Source organism: Humulus lupulus, chromosome 6, assembly GCF_963169125.1.
Source record: "Humulus lupulus chromosome 6, drHumLupu1.1, whole genome shotgun sequence".
In the NCBI taxonomy this organism is placed as follows: Eukaryota; Viridiplantae; Streptophyta; class Magnoliopsida; order Rosales; family Cannabaceae; genus Humulus; species Humulus lupulus.
This window is the reverse complement of record NC_084798.1, coordinates 223,261,067-223,281,399: the sequence shown is the minus strand read 5'-3', so window position 1 is coordinate 223,281,399 and position 20,333 is coordinate 223,261,067. Positions and strand designations below refer to the sequence as shown.

Here is a 20,333-nt window from a genome sequence, read left to right as displayed (position 1 = left end):
ATTTGAATTATTATTATTATTGTACGCATCCAAAATTGAGTATTTTTAAGTCTAAAGTGATACAATAAAAATATTAGTGCATCTAAAAAAGTTGAATAATACTCAAAGTTGATTTGAGTTGATTTTAAGCAAGTTGGCCAAGGGATTTGGCTGACCATTTTGACCTTGTGCTAAAAAGCAATAAGTGACATGTCGCATATATAGTGATACGTTCAAGTCTTTTAAAAAATTGAATTGTTTATTTATATACGTTCAAGTCTTTAATATGTTTTTTTTTTAATAAAAATCTTTAATATGTATTTTCGCATTAATCTTTTAAATATTATTTTTATTTTTTAAATAAATAAATCATATTTGAGATACTAATGAAGTTTTTCCTTTTCAAATTTTAGATATCATCACACTCGAATGCTATACATATCATAAATATGTCATTATACATGTTACATGCTAAGAGTACTCTTTTTCTACTCTATCATTTAAAATATATCACTAAAATCCTATTTTTTTTATTTTACATGAAAGTACACCATATATCAATTTTTCTATATATTTCTTTACATCATTTAAATATTATATCTTTAACATTGTAATTAATTAAAATAATAAAAAAACTAATAAATTTGAAAAGAGAAGAAATAAAAGTGAATAAGAAAATAGAAAAAAAATGTTTTGAGGAGCTCTTAAAAATCTATAAATGTATATAAGAAAATAAAGAATATAAAGAAATTCTATTTTAGATAATTAGTTTAAAGGAGCTATTGGATAGTAATTTGAATAATTTTCTCTATAATTATAGAGAATTATTCCTTACTCCCAGCAGCTCTTCTACTCTATCATTTAAAATAGATCACTAAAATTTTACTTTCTCTATTTTACATTGAACTCATAACTGATTCTTTATATATTTCTTCATATCATTTAAATATTATATCCTTAAATATTTTTATTAATTAAAATAATAAAAATGAATAAAAAAACTAATAGATTTGGGGAAAGAAAGAAAGAAAAATTAATAAAAAATTAGGAAAAATGTTTAAAGGAGCTTTAAAAATCTACAAGTATATTGAAGAAAACAAAACAAAAAAATAGAAGAGTTCCAAAATGAAGAATTGATTTAAAAGAGCTGATAGAGGTGAATTTAATTAAGTTTCTTCAAATTTTTAAAGTAATAGCTGTTTTAAAGGAGCTACTGTGAGTGCTCTAAGTTGCTAAGTATGAGGAAGAATTCTGCTAGCTGAACATGAGAGCAAAATATTCAATTATCTATCATAGCTCCATCACATAATATCATATCAAACTGTTCAAATATATGTCATTAGATTCGAGACAAATAAAGATAAGAAAATTAAATGAAGTTGCAGCATATTCTGAATGCACCAATCAGACACTACTTCAAAGAAAATTTATGTTCTTCTTCAAGCTCTATAATGCAATTTGTCAGAAGAAGTAGAACAATTAGCCAACGTTTAAAATATCCTACAGGTTTCAAAGTAAAAAATAACCAACATATACACTAGAAAGGCAAAGATAATGCAATCACCAAAGATGGTAAGTTTGATCGAAAAGGAGTTTTAAGAGTAAGTTTATCCAATCCTACACACCTAAAAGAGATCAATTTGTCAAATAAATAAAAGGATAAGTATTAGAGAATAAAATCCCTCGTGCTCGTGAAATGAATATGGTTACTCTACTCATCACCAATTAGTTTTTAGATGAAACTTCATATTTTTTTATCATACACCATTTCTTACTTTCTAAACCACATTCCATATTCTAACAATAAGTACCATTCGGTAACCTTAAATTAAAGGAAACTCACAGGAAAGCACTAACTACAGATGCAGATGAGAACATGCATAGTTCACCTTATACAATTACAATAAGAGAATCTTAAACCATCGTAGAAAGAAGATCATAATTCAATATCCCGACCTCGGATTTTCCAATTAAACGAAAGTTGTTGAAAATCTCAGAAATAATTTCTTAAACATCTCCTAATATTGGGCCTCACCTTAAGCATCTACTGATGCAGCACAGGCACCTACCTTTCTTCAGCACAACTCTTCAGTGTATCTTTGGTCTGCTTCTCTCATTTCACCTCTGCGCCTATCAATCTGCTCCTAGATGGTTGTTCTATCAGTGAACCTGAACTGTGGCCTAGGTATCACTTTCCCATCAATGAATAAATCTCCTGAATCCAAAGTGCAGGCAAAAAATAACAGTAGTTGCAGAATAAAGTAGCTTAAAAAATGATGAATATTTCGCCCCAAAAAAATCAATTCATTGACAAGCTCACCTCCATAATTGTTGGGAACGTCAAGATATGAATCTGGCAAAGCCCAAAGAACACTAGTTTTATCAAACCAAAATAAAAAATCAGACAAACTCTAAACAAGGTCTATATATATATATATATATATATAGCAAAGCTCTAAATCCTCATATACTTGAAAAACCAGGATCAATAAATGAAAGATCATCAACTAAAAAGAAACCAATAATCACAAAAGTAATGTAAAATTATTGCATTTAAATCAGCAAGTAAACATTTTTTAGGCAAAAATCACTCCTGTCATCATTTTGGTATGGGCATAATACGATCGGATCAAAATAGCGAAGAGAATATTCATCAGAAAATTTACCATTGATTTTACTTGGCTGCAAATTTCTCTTCAATATTCATCAATATGCATAACACTCAAAATCTTATTAAAACAATAACATCTCTAAAACAAATGAGTCATGAACAACAAAAATCCAAAATTCAAAGCAATAATAAAACCATAAACCCAGAAAGGAAAATGAATACTCAATATACCTCTAACTTTGATAGAAAGCTCCCCTGAAAATAAAGCACCAAAACCAGCGTATGTAGTAGTGGAAACAGAGTATATCTTCTTCTTTGCCTCCTCACTAAAACACAAAATCACTAAAACCCATTAAAAAAGATTGAAACTTTTCTCAAACCCCTTTAACAATCAAACGAGTTAGCTCAGTACCTCCCAAGAACAGTGGCAAGGGTTTTGACATAAGAATTGACCATTTCATCCCCAGGTGGTTTGGGGTCATTGGCTAACTCCATTACTATAAGCCAGTGATCGTATCACAGTCATCTAGAAGGATAGTCTCCTTAGGTGGGCGGTTGCTCCAGTTCGGAGCCGGGTCGTTCGGCGGCGAGTAACCGGACCCGGAAGTCTGGAACCGGACAGGAACATTTACTGAGCTAACACCGAAGCTAAGCGATGGAAAATCGAGAATGAGGTATAAGAAAGAGAAGGGGAGAGAGTCCGGCTGATGATGGAGGATGAGCCAGGCCTGGCAGCGGAGGACGCCATTGTTGGCTCTCAGCTAGTAGCTTCGACAGTGCGTGAGTGAGCTCTTTGATATTGTCGTTTTTTATAAACATATCGTTTATCAAATAATATATCGTTTTCAAAGAGGTGTCGTTTTTTTCGATCACTGTCGTTTATCAAGGAGGATGGCATTTTTAAAGAAAAATGTGCTGTCGTTTTTCATGAAACTTGTCGTGTTTATTGATCATGGAGGAATTGGAGTGAAATGACAAAGAACTACCCTTTTTCTTATAGTATTCATCTCATTGATTAATGGTCTTAATGCTCCTTTGTTGCAGCAATTAGATGGATTCAATATCGAGACAGTTGATGATCAATATAACAACATCAAAGTAATAGTCTTAATTCTCCTTTATAGCATATGAAATTGCTCAGAAAGAAGTAAATTTCAATTAATACTATTATATTGATGGTTAAGTATAATAAGTAGCATTATGTCCTTTGGACTAATGATCACCAAAACGGTGCCGTATTATTTGGTTACCAATTTGACCAAAAGTATTCATTTGCATGGTTTGGTCATTGGTGTATCTGCGAGCTGTCGTTGGCGTACGACAAAATGATGGTCAAAACGACAACTATTCCCACCATTTTAGTTAATTAAAAAGCAAATAATTTTCCAAAATACAATTAATATTTTTAAAGACGTTCTTGTTTTCTTTTTCTTCAACTAATTAACCCAATATATATCTATACTATATATATATATATACGAATAAGCTCCTCTGTCCTCCTTTTTCTTTGTCTTTTTCTTATTTTGTTGTTTTCTAATATGTTTTTCATTTTTTTTTTCTGAATCATCAATCTTAAAATTATCAACCACGTGTATTACATATAAATACTATAGTATGTGTCCGTTAGTTATATTATTTTGCTAACAACAAATATATTAAAATAAAGAACTTACTATATTTATATATAATGTGATAGAAAATTAAAATTTACTTGGAGACGTACAATATCTATTTATTTAGTTTATATATAGTTAAAATCTTTTCATTGACATTATATAAGTAATGGAAATAATTATTTACCAATTCCGATTTTTATACTTATACTTATTTTGAAAATTAAATTTACATTACAATTTTTTTTTGACATGTTTACACTATTTATATATTTCTAACAAATTTATTTACTTATTTTATATTGTAGTCGGTAGAGCCTAATCTTTCATGTATTAAGTTTGTTCAACTTATTTTATTAAAAATATAAAATATATTAGTAATAATATAAATAAAATACAAAATAGTAAAGTGACAGTTTTTCGTAATTATTATATGGCATGAATGAATTTTGTTTACTATAAAATTTTTTATTTTATATATATGTGACAAAAATACTGAAAAATATATTTATTTATGTTAGGCAACTTAAACGACAAAAATAATTGACTTATCATAAATACAGTAAAAATAGTAAAAAGTAGTATTATATATATATAGTAAATTAGTGTGTGAAAAAAATAGCAAAAGAAAAATCACAATACAAAAAGACAGAAGAAGAATTACAACTAACGGATCCTATTCAATAAACAATATAAAACTATCTGTTAAACTCAATTTCAATTAGTAAACATTACGCATGGTGATGCGATAATTTAACTTAGTCAATTACATTTATTTTAGCCAATTATACTGATCATATTTTGAGTGCACATATCACTATTCTAATTCTCTAAGATCATATAAGTTATAAACAAATAATTTACAGCCTTTTAACACTATTTACAAATTTTTCAAACAAAAAAACATATAATTCCTCAATATTCAAATATTATTTTTTTATATAATTTTAAGCATGAATATTTATACATTTAATAATAGACTCAATTTTTTTAAATAAACAATTAATTAAGACTACTTTTTTTCCACAAAAAAATATTGTCCCACCGACTCATTTCACTAATGCTCCAACTTGTCATTTATGTAATATATATATACATTGTTTGAAATATAATTTAACTCTAACAAAAAAATAATATCTGGGAAGTTGTAAATAGTTGAATTAAATATTTAGAAAAATATTAGTTTACAATCAAGTCTCATAATATATATATATTAATTTATTAAATAAAGAAAAATTGTAAGCGAAATAGAGAAGTGTCAAAAAAGTATAATAATAATAATAAAAAAAATCTTAAATATTCAATTCAATTTCCAAAGCCAAGAGAAATAAATTATTAGTTATGAACTATTTGTTTATATTATTATTTACTTTCTTCACATACAAAAATTTTAAACAAAAATATATTTTTTCACTCATTCCTTTAACAAAATGCTAGAACAAAAGTAACATTCTTAACGGTTGCTCGTGCCTTAGTCACGAGCTTTTAACTAGTATATATATATTTATATATAAATCATTGTAATTTAAACTCCTCCGTTCTTCTTCTTCTTCTTCTTCTTACCTCTTTTAATCTTCAGAGATCACCTCAAGCTCAACGCTCCTCCGTCGTTGTTCATCAACGCGCCGCCCCGACCAGCTGCTACGCTACACCCACGGTCATCGTCGACCTCCTCACACCTCACTCACCAACTCTTCGCTCATCATCTCAACTCAACTCAGCTACCACATGGTAAAAATCTCTCCTTTTCATTTCTCTCTCAGAGCAGGCTCAACTTGTCTCCATTTCATAGCTTTGTGTATTCAATATTGTGTTAGTTGTTATATGTATATGTATCTATATAGATAGATAGATAGTATTCGATAAAATGTATGTGCTGTAGTTGGTATGTGTAGTGTTTGATAAAATGTTTGTGTGAAGAATTGGTTACAGTGACGACAAACTGCTTCATGTTTCGTTGTTCAAAGTTCGTAGAAACTAAAGATTGAGTTAAGGGGTCATGTGTCATTAGTAGTATGTGCAAGGTTTTGTTGTTCTTAATTAACCATAGTATGGCTAAAGCTAATGTCTCAACACCCATCATTAGATTGAATAACTTTCATCTTTCTCTTGTATATGTTTCAACTTTTAACAACAATTTCTACATTTGTTTTTTCAGGAAGCTTTATATCGAACTTCTTTAGTTACTTGGCATGAGATTAGGTTGGAAATCCTTTAGAATTTGCCATTTCTATACCAACCACACCACAATTGTAGTTGCTTGCAAGTAGAATCTCAGTTGTGATTTGAAAATGGTTTATGATATAATTATTTTACTAGTTTCCAAAGAAATACATTTTATTGTTAAAAAAAGTTAGTAGATGCTAAAACCCTATATGGGCTAGTAAAACCCTCACACATTGGCATTGGTATTGAGACAGAAAGAAAGAGAGATGTTCCGGAGCCGATTATCACCATTTTTGTTGGTGAAGAGTAACCGTAAGGCTCTCTACAACCACCTCACCTAAGCAACATCATCTTCGTCTGGAGTTGCAAGGGAGGAGACATCTAGATTTTTCTCCACTGGAATCGTACGGAGAATTCTGCATGACTTCCGATCTTCCCCTAAGGTTCTTCTATCTTTATCTTTAGAACTAAGAGATTGTACTTTGCTAAATTTTGTTGTGTGGAAACTTGAACCAACTTCAAACACTTTGAGCTGAATTGATTAGCTTCAACTTCATTAAATGCCATTTCGAGACACCCAAAATGACTACTTTCTCATTTTTTATATATATGTAATCCATAAAGCATTGTCATAGTAGTCATAGATTTGATTGTGGAGTTCTGTAAACTGTCATTGCAGTTGTAGATATTTTAAAAATCATAGCTTGGGATATGCAGAAAACAATTTTTTTTTTAACTTTTGTGCTATGATATAAGTATATAGATATATATTTACATATATTGGTTCTTAGGACTTAAATGGCTGGTTCCTTGTCTGCTGTCTTTCTTTTTATTTTGTTTTCTAGATTTTTTGTTCTTTGCTTCATATCAGTATGTGCTCTTACATTTAAGTTTATATTTATATTTTAGTTGAGCATCATTACTTCTTACTGCATCAGCTAGCAGTAACCCAAGATTAAAGTTTAAAAATTTCAACTTCCAAAAATTCATTGGTTTCATAAATGCCATTTCGACCTCATTCCCTGCTTTAAAATTTATTTCTTGTAAGTATCATATATATATATATATATATATATGTTTTTGGGTATCTAAGTTCCTAGCTACATATTCAGCTATTATATTCTAAATTGCTAATTTGATAGAGGGAAGTAACCACAAAAGCAGAAAAGTCGATAGTTGCATATTTTTGCTTTTGATATTATGTGTTTCTTATGGCGACCCTGTATTCCATGACAATTAAATGTAATGAAAGTCCTTGTTCTAACTCAGTTTCACTTGGGAATTGGAACACAATTCATGTATCATGTTCATGTAATTTAAATGTAATATGGTATGTATCACAGTAAAGCTTAACAGAAATTAACTCAGAAGTGAATAAAATCAGGGATTCATAAGCTTGAATTCCCTTGCTGCCTTTTCATTAAAAAATACCCAGAATTCGAGAGCTGGGATTCTCTCCAAATACAACACAATTCTTACAGCACAAAGAACATAATACGTAATACTCCCCTTTAATACTCAAGCTCACAGCTCTATTCTGTACCCCAATACATTGTACCCCAGCCCTTCTAACTACTTGCTGACCTGTCATCCCTTCTTACCCCCCTAGCATACACATACGTCAAGGGTGGCCTATCATTACCCCCGGCCCAAAGACGCACCTTGTCCTCAAGGTGGAAATCTGGGAATTGCTGCTGGATTGTGCCCAAATCCTCCCAAGTCGCCTCAAACTCCGGTAGATGTAGCCATTTGATCAACACTTGTGGCTGCTGAAATTGAGTACCGGGACGCAAGGCCAACATCGCTTCAGGCTCAAGAAGCCACTCCAGCTCTTCAGTCAAGTTGGACGGTAAAGGAATGGCTGTTTGATGTGGGCCTAAAGCGGGTCTCAACAGCGAAACATGGAAAACTGGGTGAATTTTCGTTTGAGGTGGCAGTAGCAACTTGTAGGCTGTCGATCCCACTCTGGCCAGAACCGGAAAAGGTCCAAAAAATAAAGGTCCAAGCTTCTGATTTTTTCTTTTTGCCAAAGTCTGCTGCCTATATGGTTTCAGCTTCACATAAACATTGTCCCCAACTGCAAACTGAACATCGCGCCTCTTTTTTTCAGCTTGAGCTTTCATCTTTTGTTGAGCTCGCTGTAAATTCATCTTTAACAGATCCAAAATAGCGTCACGGTCCTTCAAATTTTTCTCCACAGCAGAAACAATAGTATGATTGCCTTCAATCCTTATCAACGGCGGGGGGTCTCTGTGGTAAAGAGCCTTAAAAGGCGTCATTCCCGCTGCTGAATGGTACGCTGTATTGTACCAATACTCTGCCCATGCCAGCCATTTGACCCATTGTGAGGGCCGAGAGCTCACAAAACACCTTAAGTAGGTCTCCAAACACCTATTGAGTACCTCGGTTTGGCCATCTGTCTGTGGGTGATAAGCTGAACTATATTTCAGCGAAGTTCCTTGCAACTTAAACAGCTCCTTCCAAAAAAGGCTGAGAAATACTTTGTCCCTATCGGAAACAATGGACTTAGGAATGCCATGTAATTTGACGATCTCTTTGACAAAAACGGCAGCAACAGTAGCAGCTGTATAAGGGTGTCGAAGAGGTACAAAATGGCCATATTTAGACAAACGGTCAACCACCACTAAGATTGAATCGAACCCATTGGAACACGGTAACCCCTCAATGAAGTCCATCGATATATCGTCCCAAACTTGGTCCGGTATAGGTAATGGCTGTAACAAACCAGCTGGAGACTGCACTAAATACTTGCTTTGTTGACAAGTATGACATTCAGCAACAAACTTTTGGATATCTTGTCTCATTCCTTGCCAATAAAAATCAGCGGCGATGCGCTGAAATGTGCGGAATGCCCCTGCGTGACCCCCCATGTTACTACAGTGATACTCCTGTAATATCAGCGATATAAACGGCGAAGAAGAGGGAACTACCAGCCGCCCTTTGAACTTCAAACACCCCTTCGAAAAAGAGTATCCCAGTACCTCTTTGCCCTGCTGAAGTTGCTGAACAATGGCAGCCAAAGTTGGGTCTGTAGCTACATGATTCTTTAAATCTGAAACAGAAATCAGATTAGGAATGGATAAAGCATTGCAAGCTCCAATCTCTGGTACCCGTGAGAGAGCATCAGCGGCTTTGTTTTGAAAACCTGGCTTGTATTGGACCTGAAAATCATAACCCAGCAGCTTCGTAAGCCACTTTTGATGCTCCGTTGCTACCATTCTTTGCTCAAGCAAGTACCTTAAGCTCCGCTGGTCCGTTCGAACTATAAACTGGCGGCCCAAAAGGTAAGGACGCCATTTTTGTATAGCTAAAACCATAGCCAGAAGCTCTCGTTCATAAACTGATTTGCAGCGATCTCTAGGTGATAACGCCTTGCTGAAATAAGTTATTGGACGTTGTTCCTGCATCAAAACAGCCCCAATCCCCGTCCCCGATGCGTCCGTCTCCACTATAAATGGGGAAGCAAAATTTGGTAAGGCTAAAACAGGGACCTCACACATTGCTTTCTTAAGTGCCAAAAATGCCGCCTGAGCCTCTTCATTCCAGCCAAATGCATCCTTCTTGAGCTGGTCCGTTAACGGTCTTGCCAAATACCCATAACCTCTTACAAATTTTCGATAGTAGCCGGTGAGTCCCAAGAATCCTCTTAGCTCCTTTAAATTTATGGGTGCTGGCCATTCTTCCATCGCTGCCAGTTTAAGTGGGTCTGCCGAAACACCTGCTGCTGAAACAATATGCCCCAAATATTCCAGTTGTGACTGCCCAAATAAGCACTTCTTTTTATTTGCATACAACTGATGCTGGCGGAGGCGAGATAACACCAAATCTAAGTGCTGCAAGTGAAGCTCCAAGGAAGCGCTGTAAACAAGTATATCATAAAAAAAAACTAAGACAAACTTTCTCAAAAACTCACGAAAAACATCGTTCATTAAGGCTTGAAAAGTGGCTGGAGCGTTGGTTAGGCCGAATGGCATAACCAAAAATTCGTAATGTCCGTCATGGGTACGGAAAGCCGTCTTCTCAACATCCTTTGCTGCCACCCTTATTTGGTGATAACCCGCCTTGAGGTCGAGTTTTGAAAAGACCCTTGCCCCATGTAGTTCGTCCAACACCTCCTCAATGACTGGAATGGGGAATTTATCAGCAACTGTTTCACGGTTTAATGCTCTATAATCGACACAAAACCTCCAACTCCCATCTTTTTTTTTACTAGTAGTACGGGGCTCGAAAAGGGACTGGTACTGGGCTGAACTATCCCCGCCTGTAACTTCTCCGTCAATAATTTTTCTATCTCATTTTTTTGGATCTGCGCGTACCGGTAAGGGCGCACTGAAATGGGGCCAGCTCCTTCTCTCAAGGTGATGTGGTGCTCATGAGAACGGTGGGGTGGCAGTCCTTTTGGCATGTCGAATACAGCTTCATGTTTCTGCAGTAATCCTTGTATTTCAGCTCCATTTTCAGTCGGCCTACTTTCAACTTCGGCAGTAAGTGCACCACATTGAATCCAATAGCCCTGTCCTTCATGCTGAACTGAATGAATCAAAGCCTTCAAGGAGATCTGCGACTTGCATAAACTAGGGTCCCCTTGCAATGTAATCCATGTACCCCCAATTTCGAATTTCATGACCATGGTGCGCCAGTTCACTTGCATATTCCCCAAAATACTCAGCCACTGTATACCCAAGATAGCATCGGCTCCCCCCAGTTCTAACGGTAAAAAATCCGTCACCACCCGTAGCGACCCCAGGTCTAACTCCACATTCTTGCAAAGCCCCTCCGTTCGTACTCGTCCCCCGGTGCCCAGCAAAACCCCATAAGCTGTAGTCTCTGTAACGGGCAACTTAACCGCACTAACGAGGTCCTTCGACACAAAATTGTGCGTTGCTCCACTGTCGATAAGCACAGTCACTGGGTGTTCGGCTATTGACCCCAATATTTTCATTGTGTGAGCTGATGATATGCCCACTAATGAGTTAAGAGACAGCATCGCTAATTGTTCTTCCTGTACTGTGTCCTCCCCCGAATCTGGACTAGAGGGGGCTGACTCTTGGCTCTCTGAACCTTTGATCTCATCTGCAATCAACATCACATGCAAAGATTTCTGTTCACAAACGTGCCCCCGATGGAACTTCTTATCGCAGCGAAAACAGACCCCACGACTCTTCTTATCTTGGTACTCTTGCTCCGTTAGCCGTCGTAAGGGAGGGGGGGTGACTGGCGTTGCTGACGGCGGCCTAGTGCTGGTCGACGATGGTTGCGGGGAGCTGGCCAAAAACGCCGTAGTCGATCTCGTGCTGGGATGCTGCTGTGAAAATCTGGGCAACGAAATTGGGCCGGCCTGTGCCCTAGCCGATCCAGTTCGGTGGTGGAAACCCAACCCAAATAGGAAATGGCCCTCTTTAATGCGCTGGGCCGTCTCCATGATTTGGGCCAGGCCCGACGGTTGTAACACGTGCAACGGCCCACGGATCTCCTCCTTCAACCCCTTGATGAAACTTCCCTCCAAGACGTGTTCAGGAACACCGACTACTCTAGATGCCAGAGCCTCCCATTGAAGCCGATATGCTCTGACTGTAGATTCTTGCTTGACGGACAGTAGCTCTTCCGTCGATGACCCCACGGGAGCAGATCGGAATCGTACCATGAGAAGGTGCTTCAACAATGCCCATGAAGTAATCTGGCGACGGGAATTCTCCCATTGGAACCAAGTAAGAGCGTCTCCATCCAGGCCGATTATAGCTGCCTCCAACATTTCTGCTTTGCTCAATCGATTAAGAAGAAAGAATCTCTCCACACGGAAGACCCAACCCTCTGGGTTCTCGCCAGGAAACAATGGCAGCTCGATGCGTGGTGGTCGGAAATCGCGAGATTGCTGTAAGTCAGGATGTGTAAACGGCTGCCCCGTCGACGGTGTTGGAGGTGGGTGCATCGCCGCAGGAGCTCCTGTTGCTGGATGAGAGGAAGAGCTGTCGCCGTCAACTGCCTTCTTCTGTCGATCATCCGCCGCACTTGTACTTGCCATTCCCGGTCGCTGAGTTGACTGGAGCAGCTGCGTGATATGTGCAACCAAGAATTCCACCTTCTTTTCCAATTCTGGAATTCGTTGTGTGTCCGCTCGTAAAGCGTCCAGCTCCTGCGGCAGGTGTTCGATCTGCGATCGAATTGCCGCAACTTCCTGCCTCAGTTCAGACTGCACCTCTTTGATCTTCTCTTCCACCAGCTCGATCTGAAAATTTGGTTTCGATCCCATCTTGGATCTGTGTCTCTGATACCACTTGGTATGTATCACAGTAAAGCTTAACAGAAATTAACTCAGAAGTGAATAAAATCAGGGATTCATAAGCTTGAATTCCCTTGCTGCCTTTTCATTAAAAAATACCCAGAATTCGAGAGCTGGGATTCTCTCCAAATACAACACAATTCTTACAGCACAAAGAACATAATACGTAATACTCCCCTTTAATACTCAAGCTCACAGCTCTATTCTGTACCCCAATACATTGTACCCCAGCCCTTCTAACTACTTGCTGACCTGTCATCCCTTCTTACCCCCCTAGCATACACATACGTCAAGGGTGGCCTATCATAATACTTGTGTAACAAGTTTATAATGAAATTCAGGGTCAGTATGTGCCATCTTTGAGAAATGTTTCCACCGCCCAATCTCTTAATGCAAAAAGTAATGAAGGACTGAAGCTACTTGTAAATGGAGGACCTCGTGCTCAGAAAATGGTTAGGATATGGCTCTTTGGCTCTGCTGCTTGGGTGTTTAGTATGGTCGTACTTGGAGGTGTTACACGACTAACAAGATCTGGTCTTTCGATGACTGATTGGAAGTTCAGTGGTGGGCTCCCTCCTCTATCTGATGAGGAATGGTTACAGGAATTCGAGAAGTACAAGCAATCCCCTGAATATAAGCGATCAGTGAAAGAAAAGAACAGTACATGTATTTGTAGCATTGCTAATGGTTTGTGATGCTTAGCTTTCTAGTTTTTAACGGTTTTGAGGTGAACTCTTTTGGAGTTCGGACAAGGATTATTTTATGGCATTTGCTATAATCTTATTAATATTTTTTGAATTTATGGATGATGGTTTTTGCAGGGTTAATCGAGGAATGAGCATTGATGATTTCAAATTTATATACTGGATGGAATAGCTCTTGGTATCATGTTTGCTTTGCCATTTTCATATTTTCTTCGTAAGGGATATATTACCGTACGACTTGGACTGAAACTCTCTACTCTTTTCGCCCTTGGTGCTGGGCAGGGTCTGATTGGATGGTGGATGGTTAAAAGTGGTTTAGAGGTAGGACACCTTATATTAAGTGTATTTGCAAATTTGAATCGAAAAATGTTGCGGTTTGCACCTTTTAAATGATCTCTCTTTTTTCAAATAGGAACCACCATCTGAATATGCACAGCCTAGAGTAAGCCCGTATCGGCTTGCAGCTCATCTCACTTCGGCATTTGTTATATACAGCGGCCTTCTTTGGACAGGTCTCTCGGTGGTAATGCCCGAACCACCTGCAGAATCAATGTCCTGGGTTAAGGGTGCTGCAAAAGTAAAGAGATTTGCTCTTCCTGTCAGCTTACTCGTCGGCATTACTGCTGTCTCAGGAGCATTTGTTGCAGGAAATGATGCTGTATGTAACTTCAACTGTTATTGTATTGCTCAGTTTTTAACAAATTAATTTGTAGGTGGTATGGTTTTTTGTTTTGTTTTTTTTGCTAGTAGCGTATTGTGATAATGATTTTGTGAATTTCCAGGGACATGCCTACAATACTTTTCCAAAGATGGGTGACACATGGATACCTGAGGATGTTCTAGAAATGAAGCCACTTATTCGCAACTTCTTTGAGAATACCTCGATGGTACATGTAATTTTCCTATGGTGTTTCTTTACTGTGTATTAATGAGAGAATTCCTTAGCATGATTTAGGTTCAGTCCGTCGTTAAATTTTGATTCATAAAGGGATTCATGAGATCTCGAATTCAGAAAAATATCTTTTAAGCCATTGATCTGCGAGCTCAATGGCTCAAACTCTATATGACCAGTAGTTTCCTCAGTTCTGTGTGAACCTATAATCAATCAATGTGATCATAGAATATTCCTTTAACCACATTTACAGCTTGACCATCGCATCCTGGCAACAACCACTTTAGTTTCAATCGCCTCGTTATGGTGGTTAACGAGGAAGGTGGATCTTCATCCTGCAGTTCGATATTTGATTGGAAGCACTGTTGGCATGGCTGGTCTTCAGGTACATACGTTCCGATAACTAAATTTCTATTAATGTTCTTCTGACTATAAAGATCGAAACTTGGTTCTTCTCCTTGAACATGTAGCCGGGACCGAACTATATTTGATGATCGTTCTTGTAATCATTGCAGGTTACCTTGGGGATATCTACCCTTTTGTCATACGTGCCGGTTTCCCTGGGCAGTGCTCATCAAGCTGGGGCTTTGACACTAATGTCACTGATGATCCTTCTCATTCACACTCTGAGGAAGCCATCGCCTTCTCTTCTTAAATCTCTGCCAAAAGTTGCCAAGACAATCTAGCTTACCGCACAAATTTGTGCAGATGCCTGCCCTTTTGGTTGGTGTTTCTGGTCACGAGTTCTTTCTTATTTTGTCATAAGAAAAATTTGTTTCATAAACGCATAATGCTCGGCCTTTGTTTTTCTTCTTCTTCTTCTTGTTTAGCTAATGTGATTTATTCAATTCCTCATTGTGGAACTTGAAACGTTATAAATTGAAAAAATAATACAATGACAAATTTCCTTCCTGGATGGTGCTTCATGTTACAAGGGCCTTTGTGGTTAAAGAAACTTACCCCATTTTCGTTCATGGAGATCAGCTAGAAAAAGTTTGATGGAAGAAGACGTATCAGAGAACATTGATTGATCAGATAAGATATTTGTATATTGGAATGAGGTTATGAGAGAGTGGTGATAAAGAATAGCACAAGACTAGATAAAGTATTACAATATATTTTAATACTATCTTTTTCTTCAGTAGTCAATAATGCATGTTATATTGTTTAAATTTGTGTTGTAATAAATTATCTAATTGTTAATAAAATGTTCCCCAAAATGAGAAGTGCATACAGAAGCAGAACATATAGTTTGTATCATTGGCAGAGACAACTTGAGGATTTTCTTCAATTTAATTAGATTGAAGAAAAGTTGAGATGAAAATTGTTGACGACCCACTACACAAATATTTGATTAAGAAATTTACTGCTAAAATACTAAAACTTTCATTTTTACTAACATTTAAATACCAAACTATTGTGTGCCGATTCATCATCTGAAAGGACCATGTATGTGATCATGTTTAGTTTCTATAATCATAACTGATCAACCAAACTATATAAAAAAAAATAGGAAATATACGTATCTAATACGGTTCCTATATTTGTAAAAAAATTAGTAACAAATGGTACATTCTTTACTATTTTGGTCAATAAATTTTCTATAATATACAAATTAATCTTTTTTTATATACTAATTTAGTAACACATTGAAATATAATAATTTTAGTACCATCTAATAAGAGAAATTCCTATCAAATACCCTATATTTCTAAAATCAATAACAAGTTTATAATGAAATTCAAGGATGTGCCATGCATCTTTGAGAAATGTTTCCATCGTGCAGTCTCTTAATGCTTAGAAGATGGTTGGGATATGGTTCTTTGGCTTTGCTGCTTGGGTGTCTAGTATGTTCGTTCTTGCACGTGTTAGAGCACTTACAATGAATGTTCTCCTCTATATTACAAAATACATCACTAAAACATACTTTATTATAATTTATCTCAAATTTTTACATTATACCATACATCAGCTTCTCTATTTTTTCTCTACATCATTTAAATATTATATTTTTAAAAAAATATTTTATTCATTTTAAGAAATAAAATAATTAAATATATAATAGTATCACACTCATATATATATATACAAAAATTTATAAAAAATAATAAAATATTTATAGATTGATGAATAGTGTTTCACTACATATAGAGAAATACTATTCATTTAGATAAAAAAAAATATAAGTTTACACCATTCATTGGAAGACTATTTAACAATTTTTTCTCTATATTATAAAGAATAAAACATTTTACCTTCTCCATTGAGAGTGCTCTTACACGACTACAATATTTGGTCTTTCGATGATTGAAACATTCCAAAAGTAGTCCACAATTTTAGGTTGTGTATATTCTAGCTTTTCATAATTATGTTGACTATCCTTAGAATCTTTATCAATTATTTGTATCATCTCAAGTTCCATTGCTACTTTTTTCATGGCAGGTCGATTCCTTTAACTCAAATGTAAACATCTCTGTGCAAGGTCAACAACAATTAAGATCTCTTCTTTTGGTTCATTTTTGATAACTTGATCATCAAGAATGTCAAAGAGACTAATTTTTTCCTCCATTGTCATTGTGAAATATGTCGCCAAACATCTTCGTTCCTTTAACCCTTGTTGTAGATGTTGCTTTTTATCCAATCAAGGGCTCAACAAGAACCACTCCACATTAATTTTTCTTTTAATAAATAAATTATATATTTAGACGAAAAAATATATTAAGAATAAAGAGATGCTATGTTTCGTACCAAAAGAGATCGAGTATCGATGAAGAGATTGAAAGGTCGTATATTTATGTGAATATGCATGTTCACCATCATTCTCACCTACTTGTAAGAATAATATTTATGGAGATAATATTTATTAGATAGTGGGCAATAAAAATTCGTATAAAAAGAACTAATTAGAAAAATAAAAAGGCCAAAACCATACAAAAACACAAATACTACTATATTATATTACATAGTAAAAGTACCAAGCGTTCAGATGAAACCAAAGTTAACAATATTAACCAATAAAGTAGACCACAATATATAATTGATCTCTCAAATTTAAGATAGAAAAAAATAAGTGAAGAGTACTATGTACAAAAAGGATATTACTATATTTGTTCACCCTTACAACAATGATAATTCTTGATGCAACGAGAAGCTAGTAGCAGCACTATCAAAAGTTAACTCTATTGACGATGTGGAATTATTCCAAGAGTCTGCAATTTCAGGTTGTGCATATGCTAACTTTACATAATCATGTTGACTACCCTTCGAATCTTTATTATCAATGACTTGTATCCACTCTAGCTCCTTTGCTACTTCTTTCATGGTAGGTCGATTCCTTCCGCTCAAATGTAAGCATCTCTGTGCAAGATCAGCAACAACTATGATCTCTTTTTTTGGCGCATCTTTGAGAACTTGACCATCAAGAATATCAAAAAGACTGTTTTCCTTCATTGTCATTTTGAAATATGTCGCCAAACTTTTTCCTTCTTCAGTCCTTGTTGCAGATATTACTTTTTGTCCAGTCAAGAGCTCGACAAGAATCACTCCAAAACTATAAACATCACTCTTATCTGTAAATTGGCTTAATTGAAAATATTCTGGATCTAGATAACCAAATGTGCCATAAACTAAAGTGGTCAAGTGAGTTTGCTCTAAGGAAATAGTTCTTGATGTACCAAAATCTGCAACTTTTGCTCTCAATTTTTCATCTAGGAGTATGTTTGTAGACTTAACATCTCGATGATAAATTGGAAAAGAAGCCCCTGAATGTAAGTATGAAAGAGCTCCTGCAACTTCAGTTGCAATTCGCAATCGCATGCTCCATGTAAAAGGAAACTCCATATTTCTCTGATGAATAAACTCAGAAAGTGTCCCGTTTGGTATGAATTCATAAACTAGAAGTGGAAGATCTGTCTCCAAACAACATCCCAATAACTTAACAACATTTCTATGATTGATTTGCGTAAGAATGACAACCTCATTAATGAATTGAGAAAGTTTGGCTTCATCAATTATTTTAGACTTCTTTATAGCAACAATCTTTCCATCTTCCAACATTCCTTTGTACACAGTTCCTTGACCTCCTTGGCCAAGAATTCTATCCATACTAAAATGATTAGTTGCCTTCTCTAACTCTTTTAAATCAAACAACTTGGTTTGTTCAACATTGTTTTCACTTGTTTGCATTTGTTGTTCCAACAAAAGACCTTTGAAAAATGCTTTCTTCTGTTGAACTGCTTTTCTTTTCTTTCTGAAATTGTGTAATCTCCGCATGCCAAAAACTAGAATTAATGCTCCAGTAGGAAACCCAGCTGCTACACCTGTTTAACATGTATTAATAAATAAACATACATTTATAGAAATATGAAATATGTGATACTTTCTACACGCATTACTTTGTATTTTTGTTTATTTAATCTTCATTCATATCAACAAGTCTACTCTATGAGATGACCCACATACACACATTGCTTTGTAGAGTGACGTGAAATTTCTATTGTGTCACTTAAAAAGGGATGCAAATTAAATGTCTCTTCTTTATTGTCGTAATGTTCGAGTAAAAAAGTGGCAAAATTCCAATTTCAAAACTTTATAGCTAATTTTTAACAATATTTCCCTTATTTGAAAATAAATTTATAAAGATGAGTCGAAGGACAATGCCTGGGCTTGAGGCTTCTGTGAGATCGGCGAGGAGTTGAAGACGAAATCGTCGGAGGTCCGATCTCGGCTCTGGCGGCAGATAGACGGCGAGACTGGGTTTATCGGTTTGTAGACTCATTCTTGTTAACTTATTTTTATTTTTGAACTTTTTCCCCCAAAACCTAGATATGGAAACTCATTCTTGAGGTATTTTTTTTTCTAACTCGGACTATGGAGCAAATTCTGGGCAACTCTTGAGATGGTCCAACTAGGTAGTGACACATGTCATCCTAGTCACCACCTAACTAACGGATATCAATAGACTAAGAGTGACGAAATTACTATTATACTAATTTCTGGTATCCCCTAAAAAAAAGATTGAGTCTATGATGCGTACAAATCTCAAACTTTAGGGTAGTTTTGGTGCAAACATTTTTTTTATTTATTATGACAAAATAGCCTCAATTTATTTATTTAAAATTTGTGATAGATTTAAAATATATTTATAAATTTTTATTAAAAATATGATTAATAAAAATATATGGATATTGGTAGTAAAAATACATAATGTTTCAACACGGTTATAGTTAAATTCCTAAGTTTTTTTTTCTTTTGCATCGAAAATACATCTTGTTATGCTTTTTTGGTAATCGTAGGTACCTATCAGTTAAGATGTGATTATTTCTTTTGGAGATGTGCTATAATTTCTTAAGAATTGATAAATTTAAAAGATATTTTCACTTCTAGTTTTATTCAAATATTAATAAAAAAAAATTAAAATATAATATAATGAAGCTCTTTTACTCACAAGATTTGTTGAATGAAAGTATTAGATTTTTTTTAAAAATGAGAGTAGGTGGATAGATGAGTTCTAATAGTAGAATAGTTATCCCAATTACATTATTTTATTATTGAATTTATATATATATATATATGTAATTTTAAATTTTTGTTCCATTATATTATATATTTCCAATATATATTATTATTGAATTTTATTTTTGGTGGAATGAATTCCTAGATGCACTACTATTATGAAATTTTACTATGTTTTACATTAATTAATTACTACAAAATATTATTTTATGATGAATAGATAATCACACATACACACAAACAAAATTATAAATATAAATATATATATATATATGCATTGGATATAAAGACATACCTATAAAGATAGCCTTGCGTTTATAACTGCAATGATAGTGCCCGAAAGTGTTGACGCAAGTAGAGCCTCCAGGGCATAACGAATTGTACTCAATGCATTCATTAATATCTGAGAATTAAATAGCACATAAATTTTTTAGTTAATATAAAATTTATTATTTATTTATTATCATATATATATATATATATAGATTATGAAAAAAAGATTACTGTAACTATAATAATAAGTCCTAACTAATTGCATTTATGAACAATCTTT

The 20,333-nt window shown here is 34.9% G+C and overlaps 1 protein-coding gene and 2 pseudogenes across 1 annotated transcript; 1 reads left to right on the top strand and 2 right to left on the bottom strand.

The window, feature by feature from the left end:
• Window positions 1-1,840: 1,840 nt before the first annotated feature.
• Window positions 1,841-3,379, bottom strand: LOC133784552 (multiple organellar RNA editing factor 3, mitochondrial-like; annotated as a pseudogene).
• Window positions 3,380-12,670: 9,291 nt separating this feature from the next.
• On the top strand, window positions 12,671-15,480 carry LOC133786221 (cytochrome c oxidase assembly protein COX15-like; annotated as a pseudogene).
• Window positions 15,481-17,383: 1,903 nt separating this feature from the next.
• LOC133786220 (wall-associated receptor kinase-like 1) lies at window positions 17,384-18,813 on the bottom strand. The gene has a single exon (XM_062225421.1). It carries the CDS (start codon window positions 18,536-18,538, stop codon window positions 17,384-17,386), a length of 1,155 nt encoding a protein of 384 aa, XP_062081405.1. The 5' UTR covers window positions 18,539-18,813.
• Window positions 18,814-20,333: the final 1,520 nt, after the last annotated feature.

Excerpts from the sequence above, each read along its gene's own strand:
- LOC133786220 (XM_062225421.1), bottom strand. The coding sequence starts at position 18,538 with ATGCGGAGATTACACAATTTCAGAAAGAAAAGAAAAGCAGTTCAACAG.